The 18,898-nt window shown below is 35.9% G+C and overlaps 1 protein-coding gene across 1 annotated transcript; it reads left to right on the top strand.

Moving 5' to 3' along the window:
• Nucleotides 1-337: 337 nt before the first annotated feature.
• Nucleotides 338-17,186, top strand: LOC121411345 (monoacylglycerol lipase ABHD2-like). The gene is made up of 8 exons (XM_041604018.1): nucleotides 338-413; nucleotides 7,339-7,536; nucleotides 8,480-8,655; nucleotides 9,999-10,166; nucleotides 11,266-11,449; nucleotides 13,739-13,957; nucleotides 14,707-14,776; nucleotides 15,414-17,186. The coding sequence occupies exons 2-8, from the start codon at nucleotides 7,376-7,378 to the stop codon at nucleotides 15,693-15,695; spliced, it is 1,260 nt and encodes a 419-aa protein (XP_041459952.1). The 5' UTR covers nucleotides 338-413; nucleotides 7,339-7,375; the 3' UTR covers nucleotides 15,696-17,186.
• Nucleotides 17,187-18,898: the final 1,712 nt, after the last annotated feature.

Raw genomic sequence — 18,898 nt, 5'->3', positions numbered from 1 at the left:
TTTGCCGCCACACGGTTACTCATCCTGTACGCTGATCATAGACAAAATGTAAATGCTAATTTGGTCTGAACTCTGAACAAAGTTCTGCTGAAATTACGTTGAATTAAACAAAATTAAAATGATTTAATATAAAATGAAAAATCAAGGAGAGCTAGCCACAAGACCGAATTGGCTTGCCATAATTTATCCAAGCAGCCGATGGGCAAATCGATCACGCATACAATTCGTGCACAGATCGCCGATACCGGTACCGCAGCATACCGGCCGCCGCCCGATAGGCCGTATGTATATCTAGACTAGACTAGCTAGCTGAATCGAGCTCGAGTATAGTGGATATGATCCGACTGCCGATGCCGAGATCGATCGAGAGTTATGATTGAAGTTACTTGGTACTGGTGAAAGGTTTCTCTCTGGTAAAGTATTTTTGGTACTTTCGGAATTAGTGTTATATTATTAAGTAGGTTTTATGAAGAACTGAGTGAGCTATTAATATGAGAACTTTTTGAGAATTGTCAGCTCTGACTCTGTGAGTGTGACTTTGACTTTGAGACTGTTTCATGGTGTCTGCAGGGACTTGACTGCCAAGCCTGGCCTGTGGCTGTGGCTGTAGCACTAGCAGTGAGTGTGCATGTGCATGTGTGACTGTGAGTTGATTGTTACAATTGTGCCAGTCCGGTCATGCCAGTGGCTGTAATTTACACAATGCACAGTTAGCCAGGAGGCGCCTAGCTCAGAGTAGAAATAATTCACTGCATTAACCAGCGAAAAAATACAAGGGGGGCAGTGGGCGAATTTGCCCCGGAAATGCCTAAAAAGGCTAAAGTTGCCCTCGAAATCACCCAAAATCATGTTTTTGGCATTGCGGGGGCAACATGAAATCTTAATGTCGCCCCCGAAATTATTGCCGAGCGATAACAACTGCCGAGGTCTCAGTGGCCCACGAGTGCCATATGCTTGAGCTCCGCTTACCATTAAAAAATAATAAATCCGCACTCAAAATCATGAACAAGCCTTGGAAATAGGGAGGAGCACAGTCTTTAAATTCCGAAGTTGCGTCTTTTTTTCTGTATGGTCAGTTCCCCATGTCTGCGCGGTCTCCCAAATCTGCGCACCCGTGTATCTGCGCGATTCTAGTAAAAGAAGATACACAACGAGCACGAACTTTACACATGCAATACATTGACAGGTATTCATAAAAAAAATCTTACTCAAAGTGGTGGAAAAATAATGAATTCAGGGCATTTCATATAACGGCTTCAAAATACAGCCTTTGTCATCAAAATCTCTGAATCGTGTGCAAAGTGAATGAGTGCGCAGACATGGGGTACCATTTTTTTTTTCAATCTGAAAATGACTGCCCGAGGTTTTTTTTCAAGAAAATCTTACATTTTCTTTCATTTTTTGATGAGAAATTTGGTACACTTTAATTAATACACTTGATAATATAAGGAACATTATTAACCAAAAGATTTTGTGAAATAAGAATGATTTCATGTTAAATCTTAACTCAAATTGTTAGGTGCATAGAGGTGGGGCTCACCATCATATCACGTTTTTCCATACTCATGGTATGAAAAAAAATCAACGCAACGGTCAGGAAACAGTTGCGCGTATAGGGGTCCATTATGACTACCACCATGTGCAATTTCTAATGCACATTTTCCCCTACAGATATCACAATTCTGTGATAAAATAATTTGAATTACACAGGAAATAAATCCCAGAGTCTAGTAACCTCGCATTGGTGGGTTGTCATTCGGCTTTGCTTTTCAAAACGGCCTAGTAACATCCAAAATAACCCAATCTTATTTGCTAATTATAACTTAAAAATCATTTGTTTTGTTTTTCTAGGGGATGAGGTAAATATCAGACAATAAATCAAACAAAGCTCCATCTATTTTAGAAGGCCGGCGGGAGGCTCACGCACGTATGCATTGGTGCTTGAACTAGCTAGCCAGTCTGAGCCCTGTCTCTCTGCCAGAGCTCGGAAGACTTTTCGCTCAGTAAAGGCCTCAATGATGGTGATTTTCTGTTTCAGACAGAGTATATATTTCGGGTATATTATCCAAAACTGCCAATAAAGTTTGATGATTTCTTCATTGTCATGTGTATATCTAAGTTATTAATGAATTCATTCTCACCAAATTTAGACTCCCCCATGGAGAAATGCAATTTTTGTGGAGATCTGCGTTTTCAAAGAACTTCAGGAAAAGTTAGGGTATGTGGGCCTTTATTACATGACTGAGTACAGGTTATTGTACTGGAATAGATGAAGTAGAAATTAGATATTAAATTCATTTATATCCAAGTTCAACTCACAGTCACACCCACACAAACACACCCACATACAACACTCTAAGTATGAAACAAATAATTTAGAAAAAATCATACAATATTAAACAATAAGTAATAATACATTAATAAGTGAACAGGTATTCCTCAAAATACAAAAACGTAGCATTTGAAAAGAGCCCCCGAAATGCAAAAAGTTGCCCCCAAAATTTAACAAACCATTGAAAATGGAGCACCCGAAAAAAAAAAAACATTCCCTGGCATTAACGTGTGCTTACTTTTTATGGAGCCAGGGATTGTGCCCCTAGATGGCTAAGCCCTATGAAAAATTCAAGTATCAACTATCATGTAACATGTGCGTATACGACGGTCAAAATTGAAATTTTGGCCCCCGAGAAATGTGAGATTTAATCTAGATCTAGACTCATACTTTTCCTGTAAGAAGATCTAGATCTGGATCTCACAAGTTTGTCCTGAATCATGTAAATTGGCTAACATTAGAACTTTATTTCCAGGTTCCAACATTAATACAATATTCATTACATTTTTAAAATAATATGAGGCCGAATTAAAAAAAACAAAAAATTTATTATGAGAAAAAAAAAAGAGATTTAACTTACCAATGTTTACGTGGCCATCTCGTCCTCTTTGTTAGTAGCTAAGCTACGAGACACATAGACGGCGGCAGACATTTGTATGGTAGTGGGCTGTATTACCAATCACGTTTCATTCTTTCAAGTTTATTCTCTTAAGCTTCGACCATTTATACAGAAATACTTACAGAAAATAAGGAGTAAACATTTTGCCAAAATAATTTTTCTTTTCTACAAAATCAGCTTCACTCGCTTCGCATGTGAAATATCTTATACACTTGAAAAATAGTATTTTATCACCAAATGTGTGTGACCTGTGGGAACAGGAAACAACAAAATCAGTGATGAGCTATTTGACCATATTTTGTTATTTTTAGAATATAGTCTAAAGACTTTGAAAATGTTTTTTGCCAATTTTTCATCATCTTTTCATTCAAGTTCCCTTTGGAAGGATGTTGCAAAGTTTTGAGAGTATGAAATTATTTCTGATACATATGATGTGCACATTTGGTAATGCAATCACTCACTATAAATAAGTATCCTACAGCTTGGGACTACTTTTTACCATATTTTATTTCCCGCTTATTTATCTCAGCTTCCAATTCTATCTGCATTCAGATCATGTGTAACATATTTTCCTATCCTCATGATCCTGACAGCATTTTAGGCCCAATTACGGTAGAACAAGACAAAGAAATGATAAAAAAACCCAGTCAATTTCTTCTGCAAATAGAAAAACAAAATGAATCCATTACTGAAAAGCTGAAAAACCACCAGATTTTCTGTGTACAAACTTATGGAATTGCAATGCCTCTAACACAACATGACATCACGGTCTTGAGGCAGGTGAAGAGTACAAGAAAGCCAATGTTGAAACCCGCTAATTTGAGTTTTTCTGAGGCAAAATACTCAGATGTCAAGCGGTGAATATGTATATAATTTTTGCTGTACTTTGAAGCTTATATTTACAATTTGTCAGTGTCAATTTTAACTCCAGTCTGGGTCTTTAAAAGCAATACAGAGCAGCATTTGTGGTCAATAGATAGTGATTATCTTCATGTTTTGGTGGAAAGGAAAATGTGGGGCATTATAGTCATTAGTCAATAATTGAATACTGAGGATAGTGTTTACTCAAAGTCTGACTATGTAGCTCTTAATTTCCATGGTTTGATCCCTTTGTTTACCTTTTGACCTTTGGTATTGAATAAATATTTGCTATTTGGTCATGGAATAGTACATGTATATATTTTGAGGTGAGATGGCCAGGTGATTCATTTCAAAGTTGAATATATTACCTCATGAAGCAAAGTATGAAATGTAATAGTGTAGCAATTTATAAGAATTGACATCCATTACACACAAAGAGTCACTAGAAATAAGGAAACAAAGCTTTTTACTACCTACTGATTCACATGTAGCAATCATATGGTATGGGGGGGGGCAGTCAAATATATTTCTGTACACACGCGTGACAAAAAAAACATGTTTAAAGGGTGTTTAGTTTTGGACTCGTTAAGGAACACTGATTTTCAAGAAAAAGGTGGTTTTGAAAGACTGGTCAATGGCAATCGCGGGGTCAAACGTATTAAGTTTACCGATATGCTTTTTTTCCCCGAAAGCTTTTTTCTTTGTTTTCCCAAGGTTTTTCCCCGAAGTCATATTTTGGCGACAACTTGTTTAGCTGCTGAATATGACAAGCCCGTGAAAAACTTGTTTAGGGGGTATTTTGCACACAGAGAAAAACTCGTTTTGGGGGTGTTTGGAAATTACGTGTACTTGGTGCGTGACCAAGTAATCTCCAAACACCCCCTAAACACGTGTGTACAGCAATATATTTGAATGCCCCCCCCCTCCGTGGTATTGTTTGTTGGACAATGATTGGCTCAAATTTTCACCATCAAAATATTTCCTTTTGATAATACAATATGAGATATTAGATAGTCTTCTCTGTTCACTGATTACCGTATGCTCTTCCAATCCAGTTTGTGTTCTTTGATAGAAGATTGCGCTTTGACTGTGCACCCGGGGCCGGAATAGTGAAATGGTCCAGTAACTTCATTGTTGTAGCCCCAAGTGTTTGGTCGTGTGTGGTTGCTGTCATAGATCCTGACTCTCAGTGTTATTTTGTAATTGTCCTTCTTTTAACCTTGACCGTTTTCTTATAAATGCACAAATCTATATCTGCTGTTTTACGATAGTTTTTTTTTTTTCAATTTACAATGAAATCAATTAACATATCCCAATGTTTTTGCGTGTTATTTTTTTCGGTCATTCCATTTTCTGTAGATATAGCGTAATCCCCCTGAATGATATTTCTGTAATGTGTATGAACTCAAAGTGCAATATTCATTCTTACTCTGATGTTCTTATTTGATTATCTTTTGTTAATTTATAGGTTTATTATTTCATGTACTTTTCCTTTTCACTTTTAACTTTGTATGTGTCAGTCTTCAAGCTGTTTTTGCAATGTCTTCATATAATAAACCGAATTGAATTGAGTTGAAAAAAATACATGCCAGTGTACAAGTGCATAAAAATGCAACAAAATACTCATTTACACCTTTTAAAAATACTTCCCGAGGATAAAGCATTAAAAATCTTTCAGATTAATAGTTTGTTATAATACGGTGTGTGTTAGGAAGAATAGGAAACTCAAGCACAATATATTAAACAAATTTGTAGGGATCCAAAAGCATCCCATATTCAGTGGATTCACAATATGGTGCGCTGTTATCGGTTGGAGCGAACAGGCCAAATTTCTAACTTTGGGGTCGATATCGCACGCAGGCTGCGCACAGTGCTATTGTACGTAAGATGATTTTGATGCTTTTAAAAGGAAACCATATGGCAAGATTTCACCAAAAATGATCAAAATTTCGCTAAGAAATATGTGGGCAAATTTCTCTTTAACCCTTTGATCCCTAGTAAGCACCATCTGGTTGATCCGCATCGGCCAGCGCTTAATAATGGCATTCATGCACCTTAGTTCTAGCATGTGCAACAGATGTTGACTTTTTCCCCATGAGGCATTTCGAATTTCGGCCTGTCCGGTGCAACCAATAGATGGCGCACCATATTGTGAATCCAACAAATTAATGACAAAGTTTTCCAACAGGGGTTTGATATTCCATGTAGCATGTCGATGTTGACCCTTCGGAGCCGACTGGCGTCTGCGGGAGAAAAATAGCACTTGGTATTTACTATTTTTTGTCTCTCGAAGCATTGTTTTGGATCAATTTTGCAAATTTAAAGTTAGTTCTGTTCAACAGAAGGGAAGCCCTTAATCTTGTAAAAATGGCATATTTTGTTATTACTTTCAAATTGACTAATTTCAGCATTTTCCAACAATTGGCACTATTTTAGAGCTCTCTCATGATTATGAAAGATTTATAATAGTTTTTTTGTTTTTAATGTTCTTGCATGAATCTGAGATAATTAACTTCATCGGCGAACTGAAAAACAACAATTCAAGTAATTGTTACTTGAATGATTCATTACTTGAATTATTGCTATTTCTGTTTGCTGATACCTGTTATGCCCACAAAATGTACCTCAGAGTGTAATGCATCATCAAGAACTGACAGGCGAAGTTAGAATCTGACTTTATCTCGTTGATCCGAGATACTGCTGCCAAATGAAAATGTCTGTAATTGTTGAGACACCTAAATTATCTTGTTGTTGGCTCATCGGTAAAAGCAGGGTAGTATTCTTACTATTTCATGTCCCTGGTACAATATGTTTATGTATACATCCAAATAGAGCTTCTTAGATATAATTAATATAATATCTATATAAACAATAAATGTTAACAAATACTTATATCACTGTTTTTCTTTTTTTCGGTCTCAAAATATTAACATGTATCTCTGGCTCTCTTACTCACACTCCCATGTTATTGTGGACACATACATGTATGCAACATGCCTATGGGGGCATTTGTGTATGTTCATGACCATTCACTAGTAACTGGGGATGTTAGGGTTGCATACAAATTTTGGGCCATTTCTAAAGTAAATAGCGCCATCTCCCTTCAATTCGCAGCCATTTGATAGGCTAAAAAACAAGGACTGATCCAGTTTTTGGAAGAGCGGTTATTGATAAAAGATTATAATGCACACAGAGAAAAACATATATTTTTTATTCTTTCCTCATCTGTATAATATATCAGCTTATCCTATTTGACTTACCACTTCACATATTATCTCTCATACACCTGAAGGGTGTTTCACAAAGACTTGAGTTTGACTTAGAATCGCACTTATATGTCTACTTGCATGAATTATAAAAGGCACGATGGCATTGGTCAGATCATGCCAAGAGGATAGCACACAACTGCATATTGAACAATAAGATTGTGCATTAGATATCATGTACATGTCAGCATTTAAATGTGACTCTAAGTCTTACTACAATATTCATTTGTTTTTTTCTCTCATCTCTTACCATTCCACAGTAAGAACTGGGTGAGGGTTCACTATATGTAGTCCATCATGGGGATTTTAATATCTACAGCATTGGTCCTTGTCTTCTTGTACTTCTTCCTCTTCAAAGTATTGAAGCTGCTTGATCAGCCTGCTGCTGCCACCCTGCACTACAGGGATAGCAAGTACAACCGCAGCATCATCTCATTGTGTTCCATCCTCACAAAACCGTAAGTTTCAATCAAATTGTGCACGAAGTTTGAAACCAATGTCTGGGAGTAAATTAAAGGCTTTTACTGCAGTTAAGGATGCAGCATTAGATATCCGGGGGGGGGGGGGGGGGGGGGGGGGGGGGGGGGGGGGGGGGGGCTGAAATTAAAAAAAAAAAATTATTTGTTTAATTCTTATGAGCAAAAACTAAAATTTGACTCACCATCAGAGTAAAAAAAAACTTGGTCCACTGTCAAATCATCTGAAAAGGGCAAAAAAAAACTTGTCTCAATGGACTAAGGAAAAAAACTTTACCTGGTACTCAAAGAAGAAAGGAAAAAAAATTGCATCAACCCAAACTTCCAGCCCCTCCCCCCCCCCCCCCCCCCCCGGTATCTTATGGTGCGTTTCTTAAGATCAGTTATTCCCAAATTCAATTTCAACTTGGTTTTAAACATATATTTCCAGGTTTTTTGTATCAGATAAAATTGTTTTGATTACAGGTATTTACAAGCAAGCATTGTGCCTGAGATGTTTGATAGAAATCATAGAACTATATGGATGGTTGCAATTTCACTTTATTTCATCTGCCAAATGATATTTTCTTCATAGTGTGGTTGCGTCTCTGATTCTCTGTGCTGAATGTTGATACAAGGTTTCATAATGCTTGTGGCTATCCCTGCACTCTAAAATAATGAATAGATTTAGAAATTATACATTTCATGGTGTGCCAGAGATGCATTATTGAACATCTACAAATAGCACTTCAGAAGATGTTTGTAATTTAAAGGATTTCCTTTTGCTTCTCCATTCTATGCCCAAGTAATTAGATATAGATTTGGAGCAGGAAAATGGGAAGAGAATGAAATATTCATCACTGTATGCTCATGTTTAGTAAGAAAAAGATGTGTTATACTGCCTTTTCCACTACAAGCAAGCTTTGTTTATTTTTCTCTCTCCTAGATATGTGCCTAACCGTTTGTGGGGTCACAATGCACACATTCAGAGCTTCATCTATGCTAAAATCGGTCGATTCAATGCACCGTATCCGAAGGGGAAGCGTATCAATATACCTCGGCCAGATGGGGCTACCTTTACTTTTGATATTTTTGAGCCATCTAATCCCCATCCTCAAGGTGGTAAGTTACCATACATGATATCAGAGATTTATGACATATATTATAGTTGACCATCACTGTACACTGTCTGGAATGTGGCAAATGTTGGTCTCATTCATTTTTAAATCACATTTATACATTTATAGTCAAAGTTGAAATAAGCCAATGTTAGTACTTTTATTGCAAGTGCAAAGAATGTCATTTGTCACATTTTAGATGAGACTGTTAGAAAATTTCTGTACTAAGTAAAAACTCAAGAACTCATTTGATGCTCTCTTTTTTTTTTTGTTTGGGGGGGGGTGCTTATTCCAGTTGTTGCCAGTCAAATCTTTCAAAAAATTTGTGTGTACCTTTGGGAACAGATATATGAGAGAGCTTCTTGGTGGTATATTTTGCGGGATCCCACCTTGAATTGTAATAATAAGGTGTTTATATCCTTAAACTAAAGGAATAAAAAAGAGAACCCTGATGAACTATTTTGTAATAATTGTTTTTGTGATATTTTTAGGAATGGCACTTGTCCTTAAGTGACACAGGAATGTGTCACTTTAGAAATTTCTGAAGTATGGAAAGCCATTGATGTAATTACTTGGAGGTGTATGCTCTGTCCCTTCAATACCAAAAAGCATTGACTTGTAAAATCAATGGCACTTGGACATGAACCTTTGAACAAATAGGCTTTGTAGAAACAGAAAAATCAAAGAATAAGAATAAAAATGTAAAAAAATTAGAAAAAAATCACAAAATAATGAGAAATTAATGAACATATTATATGCAATCACTAATGCTGGAGATCCTCCCATTGCAATGCCAAGATGTGTGATGTCACTAATTTTAACATTTCCCCTTGGTGGACAATAAAATACCTCAAAATGTCTCTTTTTGCTTTTTTTATGATGATACAAACTCTCTATCCATGATGTATTCTTAAAAATATGTATTACATGCCCTCATGTAGAAAGAACACATGATCTATGGATAGATGTGATAAAAGAGGCAATTCAAGTGAAATATATACTAAAGTAATGGGGAGAGTTGTTCACAAGTGACGTCACACATCTTTGTCACATTGCCAATTTGCTATCTCCATAGCATTAGTGATCACAATATTCAAATGCTCATAACTTTCTCATTATTTGTCCGATTTTTCACAAACTTTTGTTGATCTGTTTCTTTGATTTTTCTGTTTTCACACAAGCTATCTTGTTCCAATGGTTTCATTCTCCTTTAAGTGAAAGTTTATCAGGGATTGTTGAGAATGTTGCGATAACAGTTATATGGTACAAATATATCAACTTCAATGGCGTATAATTTGCTTATGTGTAATTTTGAAAATAGCGATTTCATATCCTTTTTACATGTAGCTGATGTCACGCTGTGTGTATGTCCTGGTATAGCCAACCATTCTGAGAAGGCCTACGTGCGTACCTTCATCCATTACGCCATGTCACAGGGCTTCCGTGTGGCCGTCCTCAACCACCTAGGTGCCCTTCCTTCAGTTCCACTCACCTCACCAAGAATTTTCACATATGGTAAGAAATAATGTCTGCCGATTCTGCAAGTGTGTTTATTTATTAGGCACGCTTTTGCAGGACTTATTGTTGGTAGCCTACAGCTCTGTCCTCAGTGGTAATAATTGGGGATTCTGAAAATCCCTTTCCGAAAAAGAAAGTTAGGGAAAGTAAGGGACCTTATCGTTTGTTCAAGATAATATCCATGTTCAAAAGTTCACCTTTGGACTTGCCAGATAATTAATATGAGTAATGTAAATAATATCTGCTCTTATGTGTCGGAGAATAAAACATAATTAAGAATTAATCCTAAAGATTACGTACGTATCAACAATTGTCACTTGGTCTTAAAGGCTTTGACTACTTTCATTTTGGTTTCATCCCACATGGTTAATCATAGTTGGTCTACTAATCATTCAGTTTAATTTGCAGTTAGCTCTTTTTTTTTTTAATTTCCTGTTAGGCTTTCCCCATATCTTCTAATATCCATTTTGGTCTACACGACCTAGAACTGTTCATTAACAAGATTTTCATTTGAAAAACTGCAAAATAATGAGACTTAGCAGAACTTACACCATTATGGACATTAGGCTAAGTGGGTATTGGACTAGGTATAGTGTAGACCAAATGGCAAATAGACCAAATTGTTAGTAGACCAAGTGGGTTTAGCCCAAGTGGTATTAGACTATCTGAGAAGAAGACCAACCACTTGTTGACCAAGTGAATATAAATCCTACATTTAGGTTATTTTTTTTCAAAGGTTCTCTAATGGGGAAACAACAGTTCCAGTGAATTTTGAAAATAAACATGTTAAAGTTAAAATCACTTACAAAATCGATGTAAACATTAGTATGTTGTTAAAACCGGCCTATGTTCTGTAATACAGTGCTCCTAGATGATTACATGTAAAAAAAAAAAAATATATATATTTTTCTTTAGATTCCTTTGAAATGAGTCGGTATATATACTTCACAAAATCATGGAAGTGCTGCCAAACTGTTCCATATTGTCCTTGACTACAAATATCGCATGTATTTCCACCTTGTACTAAATCAAGAACAAAGTCCATGAAACGTCTGTAATGACCATGTTACAACCATAGTAAATTTTTATTTTTCAGGAGAGACTGGGGAATATGCTGCCATGGTAGACTACGTCAAGGAACACTTTACATCCAGTAAATTTGTATCAATAGGATTCAGCATGGGAGCTAATATTGTCATCAAGTACATGGGAGAAGAACCTTCAAGGCAACAGGACTTCATGTGTTGTATCTCAATTTGTCAGGGATATGATGTCACTTTGTAAGTGAACTTAGACCTTTAGCATTTCAAAATTTCAATCCATCACATAAAAGAATCTTGACACTTCCTTGTAACGGGTCATGATATATTCAAACAAAACTCGGTTTTGGAAAGCTAGAATTGATATTTGATTATCGTTGTAACATATCAATAAAATTCTTTGTTCTATTTACTTCCTGATAAAAAGTAATTACTTGATACACGTATCCCATCAAGGTAAATTCTGGTATCTTTCTTTCCTTGACACATAGAGCTTTCAAACTGTTAAGAATAAGAAAACTGTTCAAAGAATTGTGTGATCTTTATAATATTCCATATTCCGTTTTTAAAAGACTTTATAGTGACTTTTATTATAGCAACCATACTATGCATTCGTGATACTTTTTTTAATCCTCTTGCCAATGTAATTTTTTATGAGATGGAGCTTGTAATAATATAATTTTGTGGTCTTTGTAACTTTTTGATGAAAATTCTGCCTTCAAGGTCCTTCTAACATCTTTTTGTCTCACCTGCGAAGCAAAGTGAGACTATAGGCGCCGCTTTTCCGACGGCGACGGCGGCGGCGTCAACATCAAATCTTAACCTGAGGTTAAGTTTTTGAAATGACGTCATAACTTAGAAAGTGTATGGACCTAGTTAATAAAACTTGGCCATAAGGTTAATCAAGTATTACTGAACATCCTATTAGAGTTTCATGTCACATGACCAAGGTCAAAGGTCATTTAGGGTCAAGAACTTAGACCATGTTGGAGGAATCAACATCGAAATCTTAACCTGAGGTTAAGTTTTTGAAATGTCATCATAACTTAGAAAATATATGGACCTAGTTCATGAAACTTGGACATAAGGTTAATCAAGTATCACTGAACATCCTGCATGAGTTTCATGTCACATGACCAAGGTCAAAGGTCATTTAGGGTCAATGAACTTTGGCCGAATTGGGGATATCTGTTGAATTCCCATCATAACTTTGAAAGTTTATGGATCTGATTCATGAAACTTGGACATAATAGTAATCAAGCATCACTGAACATTTTGTGCAAGTTTCAGGTCATTTAGGGTCAATGAACTTTGGCCGAATCGGGGGTATCTGTTGAATTACCATCATAACTTTGAAAGTTTATTGGTCTAGTTCATTAAACTTGGACATTAGAGTAATCAAGTATCACTGAACATCCTGTGCGCGTTTCAGGTCACATGACCAAGGTCAAAGGTCAATGAACTTTGGCCGAATTGGGTTTATCTGTTGAATTACCATCATAACTTTGAAAGTTTATGGATCTGATTCATGAAACTTGTACATAAGAGTAATCAAGTATCACTGAACATCCTGTTCGAGTTTCAGGTCACATGATCAAGGTCAAAGGTCATGTAAGGTCAATGAACTTTGGCCATGTTGGGGTTTTTTGTTGCATAACCATCATATCTCTGTAAGTTTATTGGTCTAGTTCATATAAAGTGGACATAAGAGTAACCATGTATCACTGAACATCTTGTGCGAGTTAGAGTAGTATTCAAAGTGAGCACTACTGCTATATTGAACCGCATGATGCAGGTGAGACGGCCAGAGGCATTCCACTTGTTTGTCATTGTAGATAGAACTTGTACAGTCTCTCTCAGTATTGGTTAGTGGTAGGACTTACCTGACATAAATAGTTTGCTTGATATATCTAAAAAAAAAGTATTAAATGGATTTAAAATTTGTTTGATGTGTAGGTAGATGACACCAAAATACAGGCTAAGATCAAATTCAGAGTCCGCAGGTCAAAGCTCACAGCTCATTAAATATGCGAGTTGGTTTCCGCATGATAAATTATGAAATATTCAATTGATTAAAAAAATTTGGGTGTGTAAGGAGAGGACACCAAAATACAGGCTAAGTTCGAATTCAGAGTCCACAGGTCAAAGGTCACAGCTCATTATATATGCGAGTTGGTTTCCGCATGATAACTTTGGAAATCATTTTTCATCAGATATTAAAAATGTTTGGTGTCCACTATGGGTACATGACACCAAAATACAGTCAGGTCACATCACATGACCTGACTGTCTTATCTTCTGTCAGAGATTATTATGGAAAGGGGTGAGTGTTTAGGTCAAAGGTCTAAATTTGTTCATTATATGTAATGCATTTTGGTTTCTTCACGATATTAAGTTCAATCATATTGAATGAATGTCTGATCGCATTAAGTAGGGGCATCTGTCCTTGGACACGTCAATTTTTTAGTTTTTATGATGATTTTTTGTAATTTTGTCATTTCCTTGATTTATTTTCATCCATTTCCATAGAGCTGCAAAAGTTTTACATGAGTGGGATAGCATGCGCCGCTTTTACAATTTTATGATGACCCTGAACATGCGACGTCAGCTGCGCCAAAATTTTGATATGCTCTTTGGTGAAGGTGCCCAGACATACTGGAAGAATCGCAGTGAAGCTCCCCCATGCTATGATGTCAAGAAGGTGTTCCGTTCCACCAGTTTGGTTCACTTGGATGAAGAGATGACGAGGTAACTAAATTGATAAATAAATCTCTTCTTGGGCATATGTCAGATACTGAATGTAGATAATCTCAAACAAAGGCTGTTGACTCTTTAAGAGGTTCTGTTTACCCTGGCTAATTTTCAGGTGGGTACAAACAATTTTATTAATTTATCATTGGGTGTGATGATACTTGTTTAGTCAACTGCCGCAGACATGCTCAATTCAAGTAGGCATTAGTGTGAAGGCTGCAGACCGTGTTCTCTTGCTCTGCACTCCAATGTCTTCTGCAAATATATTTTAGATGTTTTTGTCATTCATATTGTTGGACTGCATTTTAATGTTGAATTTTCTTTTATCACCGGCTAATGAGGAAAATCTGAAACTTGTTTTCTTTTGATGATCCCCAGGCATTAGCTGGCGTTCTTTTTTTCTTTTTGAGTGTGTTTTCTTTGTCTGCTGATATTGTATCTGAATGTTGTATTAATGTAAGATTGATATTTACTATATAACTATTGTATTACTAGAAATGGAATGAAATCAAATTTAATGAAATAAAAGAGGCTGCCAAATCACGTGCTATGTTTCACTTGAGAGGGTGCCTTGTATTCAAGGATGTGCAGGTCATATAAAAATGTGTCAATAACATTAATTTGGCTGGTTGATTTTAAACAAGTTTTTCATTCTATTTCTTTTCAAAAGAAAGATGATAGAATTGTTATGCAAGCTACTGTTTCCATTTTCATCAATTGTTTCCCTTTCATTATGTTCTCTCCAGGAAAATGTGTCGCTATAACAGTCTTTCAGATTTCTATGAATCGTGTAGTTCTTCCCCACACATGTTTAAGGTAAGAAATATATAAAATGTTGAATACATAAACATTGTTTAGGGTCATGAAAATGTGAATCCTTTACTGACTCTAAGCACAGAATTTGTCATCTGGGCATTTCATATGTTAAAGTTGTGCTTAAGACATGGCATTTGATGTCATTAATGAACATTTTTTGGGCAGTGTGGTCTAGTTATGACTTTTGTCTTTCAATCTCGGGAACGTGGGTTCAATTCTAAGCCATGGCATGTTTTCCTACAGCAAGAAATTTACCACATTGCGCTTCTCCTGCTTGAGTGCCTGATCAGGGTAGCCATGCTAAAGCAAGGGTAATAATATTGATTCATGCAGGTACTGGGAGAACAGTAGCTACCCTGGGTAAAATATGACATTATTATTTGAACACTAGATATTTCCAGAAAAAAAAATAGCAATCATTACAACAATTTAAAAAATGGTTCCTATTAAAGACATAAATAAACTTTACCAATATAGTATTTGAACTCACAATTGCCTAGTAAGTTATGCGAAAGTTTAAACTTCTTTAACCTCTTCCTTGTTTGGTTGCAAAGTCTATGATTTCATTAGTTTATTGCTACACCCATTGTAAGTCAAAGACAATTTGCTTATAAAATCCTCATGTGTTTTCTCCCAGATTAAAATCCCCCTGCTGCTGCTGAATGCTAATGATGATGCCCTCATCCCAGTATCTCAGAATTGGACCCCCATGGAGTTCAGCCAGAAGTCTAACTGTGCCATCTATGCCGTGACCAAGCATGGCGGCCATCTTGGATTCTTTGAAGGGGGCTTCTTGAAGGCCAACACTGTGTCGTGGCTGGACCGCATGCTGATACAGTACGTCGATGGGACCCTGGAACTCAACAAGACCTTACATAGCAACGGAGAGGTCCACTGCAATGGGGAAGTAACCAGTTAACGTTTCCTTCTTCTGAAGTGTGATTGTACTAGTTATATGAAAGTGTGTTTGTTGTGCACAAATCAAATTGTATGAAAAGTAATATTATATCCAAGAATCCTCTTTTCCTTTTTTTCTTTTTTTTTTTGTTGTTACTTTGAATATAATTATACTATTTATGGGGTCAGTGGGATTATGGGTCAATATTGACATGCCTACTGAAGCTGACACTTCAAGAGAGCTTCTACTTCAAGTCAAAGAATATTGCAGAAAATGTAAGATACTTACTCTTGACCTTAAGAACAAATGTCAACATATATGAACTGATTGGTTTTCATAGCCAAATTAAAAAAAAAAATTATTGGCAGGGCAATGTGCCCTGTATTATCCATGACTGCACAGAAGTTAGTTCAGCAGATGTATCTACTGACTACCACAAGCTCTTGGATAAGTCACAAGCCAAAGTTTGCATAATTCATAGCTTTGACGACCGAAGTAATGCATCTTATGAGTATTGATGTAGATTGACTGACCAACCATGAATATTGATATCCTTATATCCATAATGATCAGGGTTTCATTAGAAGACCAAGTTTATTTGTTTCTGGATGGAAACTTTACTCCACAATATGTGTGTATAGTAAAAAAATATATTTGACAGAGCTTTATGAATGTGATTTTTTGTATGCCGGTATATAATTTTCTGTCATCCCAGTAATGTATGGTGAATGGTTTAAGGAAAACTTGACTATTGTGAAAGTAGTCAGAATACCTCACTTTACTCTGTTCTGTATATCTGATTAATAATTCTTCTATTTGTATTGAAATGCATTTGATATTCTCTCTCAAAAGGAAGCTCTCCTAAAATACTATGTGGTAATACTTGACCTGCATGCTTTCATTGCTCAAGTGATTCCACTAATATTGATCATGTAGTTTTTACAAGAATATACAATGTATAGGCACGTAGTCACTTCAAGGAATATATAGTTTGATTTGTATAAGATAACAAAATGTTGGTGACGGATAATGCATTATTGGTTGCCTATAAATGCTATCTTTTGTGCACTATATATATATAAAGATAGGTTATATGTACATGTAGGTACATTTGAGTTTATGATTCAACCACATTTTTTCCTATATGAGGCATGTACTTAGAGGATTGGAGGTAGGAAGAGAAGGAATACTTCCATGGAATAATTTGATTGATACCATGAAGAAACAGCTGAAGGAGAGAGATGTGTGAATCACCCGAGTAGTGTTTCATAAAGCAGTTTGAATAGATACGTACAACTTTACGCATGACTAGAACATGTTCTCAAGTGTGAATTCAGTTACATCGGGGTATTAAGCAGGGATCTCCAGTCATGCTTTTAGTTATGAACAGCTTTGTGAAACCGCCTCCAGGTCTACATGGAGCAGCACATGTGGAGAAGGCATATGTGATAAAAGCAGACTTTGAATGAATCTATCCATTCATTAACCAGCAGAAGTTATTATCACACAAAGTAGTTATCAAAAACATGGACAAGCTAGAGAATTTTTTATCTTTTTAATTCTTTTCACGAACTTATGAAATGAAAGAAAAGATTTTGTTTTCTTCCAGTTATTTTTCCATTTGCTTCAAGCCAAAGGTAAACTTAGTCATACTAACTGTTCCCAATGATATAAAATATACAAGTTTTCTTCCAATCAAGCATCTGTGAGTCTATGGCACACTGTACAAATGGAAAAAAAAAACCCCCAACAAATGATTGTGAATATTGAAACATTTGTTTATGATGCACTCTCCAAGAGATTTAAAGGCACTAATCACATTGTTCCATGCAAGCTTTGCGTGTGAGATGTGGGTGACTATCGTCGCTACCTGCAGGTCGCCCGAATTGGTACATGTATGATGTATCTCGTATGCACTCTGCCCTCAGAGGCTCATGCAAGTCTGCATTTGCACGCAGAAAAGTTTTTGAACATGCTCAAAACTTTGTTGCGAGTAGGGCCTTAACTGATATATATACATGTACTATTGATTATAACATTTGTACATGATCTGCCATATACTACAGGGGCCCATCTTACAAAGAGTTAAGATTGATCCAATCAATTATCTCTATGGAAATCCATCAGTGTCATAATTTTTTCAAAAGGTAATTTGCAAAATGTCCTTTGAAAACAAAGGAGAACACACCAAATTGTCAAGGAATCGATGAATATACATTTTTTTTAACAAACATTTTATGATATGTTGAATTTGCTGGCTTTCCATAGTTACGATTGATCAGATCAATCACAACTCTTTGTAAGATTGGCTCCAGATATCCTTGATTGTACAATTTGTTGTATCTCTTGCTTCAAGACCCTTATACACAAGGCTTTAATAGTGATTAATTTTTCATAGTGATCAATGCAATCACAGGTAAACATTCTTGTTAATCCTATGATCGATTGCAAAGCTTGTAGTCTCTTGAGTTGGATCCTAACTGGAACCTCTTTTAGAAAGTGCAATACTGCCAGAGAAAAAGGTGATATGTATATATTTTGAAAATATGTTTATTAAATATTCCAGGGCAGTATTATGAAACTGTCCTATCTCAAATACGTCCTTATCTACATCACAATCTCAAACTGGTATTCTGAAAAAAAGTTCGTTTTTTCTATCTTTTCTCTCTTACAACCTATGCCGAGTGCATAAATTTATAGCTTCTCATTGTGCACTAAATAGATAAGAACATGATGCATGTGGTATCCTGAATTTCGCGCCATTATGTAGTTACACCAGTAATTAGTAAATGGGCAGTGCGCAAAATATTTACTCAACAAAAGGAATGCTTCTATTGGTTAAAATGCCAATTTAAAGTGTATTTTGATTGGTAATGTCTAAAAGAAACGGGCATGTTGGAGATGAGAAAGAGGCAGTCCTTACAGCTAAGAACGATTCAAGAAGATTTTCAGAAAACCGATTTGCAATGATTTAGTGTCTTCCTATCTCAGTAAAATAAGAACAGAGATAAAAATGTTTTCAGAATTCCACCCCAGATCTTCTTTCTGATGTGGCAGATATTATTTTGAAAAAGAGGAAGAAACAAAACGTCTCTTTGGTCGTAAAATATATTTTGCTTTCTAAATAAAGTATCCATAATGCGATGTTGTGATTGATATTCTAGATCCATTTATCTTATCGATAATATATATTTTCCTTTCCATTTTAGATATAATATTACCAC

Source organism: Lytechinus variegatus, chromosome 3 (assembly GCF_018143015.1).
Source record: "Lytechinus variegatus isolate NC3 chromosome 3, Lvar_3.0, whole genome shotgun sequence".
NCBI classification, from domain to species: domain Eukaryota; kingdom Metazoa; phylum Echinodermata; class Echinoidea; order Temnopleuroida; family Toxopneustidae; genus Lytechinus; species Lytechinus variegatus.
Note: the sequence above shows the minus strand (reverse complement) of the source record. Positions and strands in the feature narration are given on the sequence as shown.

Excerpts from the sequence above, each read along its gene's own strand:
- LOC121411345 (XM_041604018.1), top strand. The coding sequence starts at position 7,376 with ATGGGGATTTTAATATCTACAGCATTGGTCCTTGTCTTCTTGTACTTC. Across the intron at positions 7,537-8,479 it reads TGTTCCATCCTCACAAAACC|ATATGTGCCTAACCGTTTGT; the intron begins GTAAGTTTCAAT and ends TCTCTCTCCTAG. Across the intron at positions 13,958-14,706 it reads TTGGATGAAGAGATGACGAG|GAAAATGTGTCGCTATAACA; the intron begins GTAACTAAATTG and ends TGTTCTCTCCAG.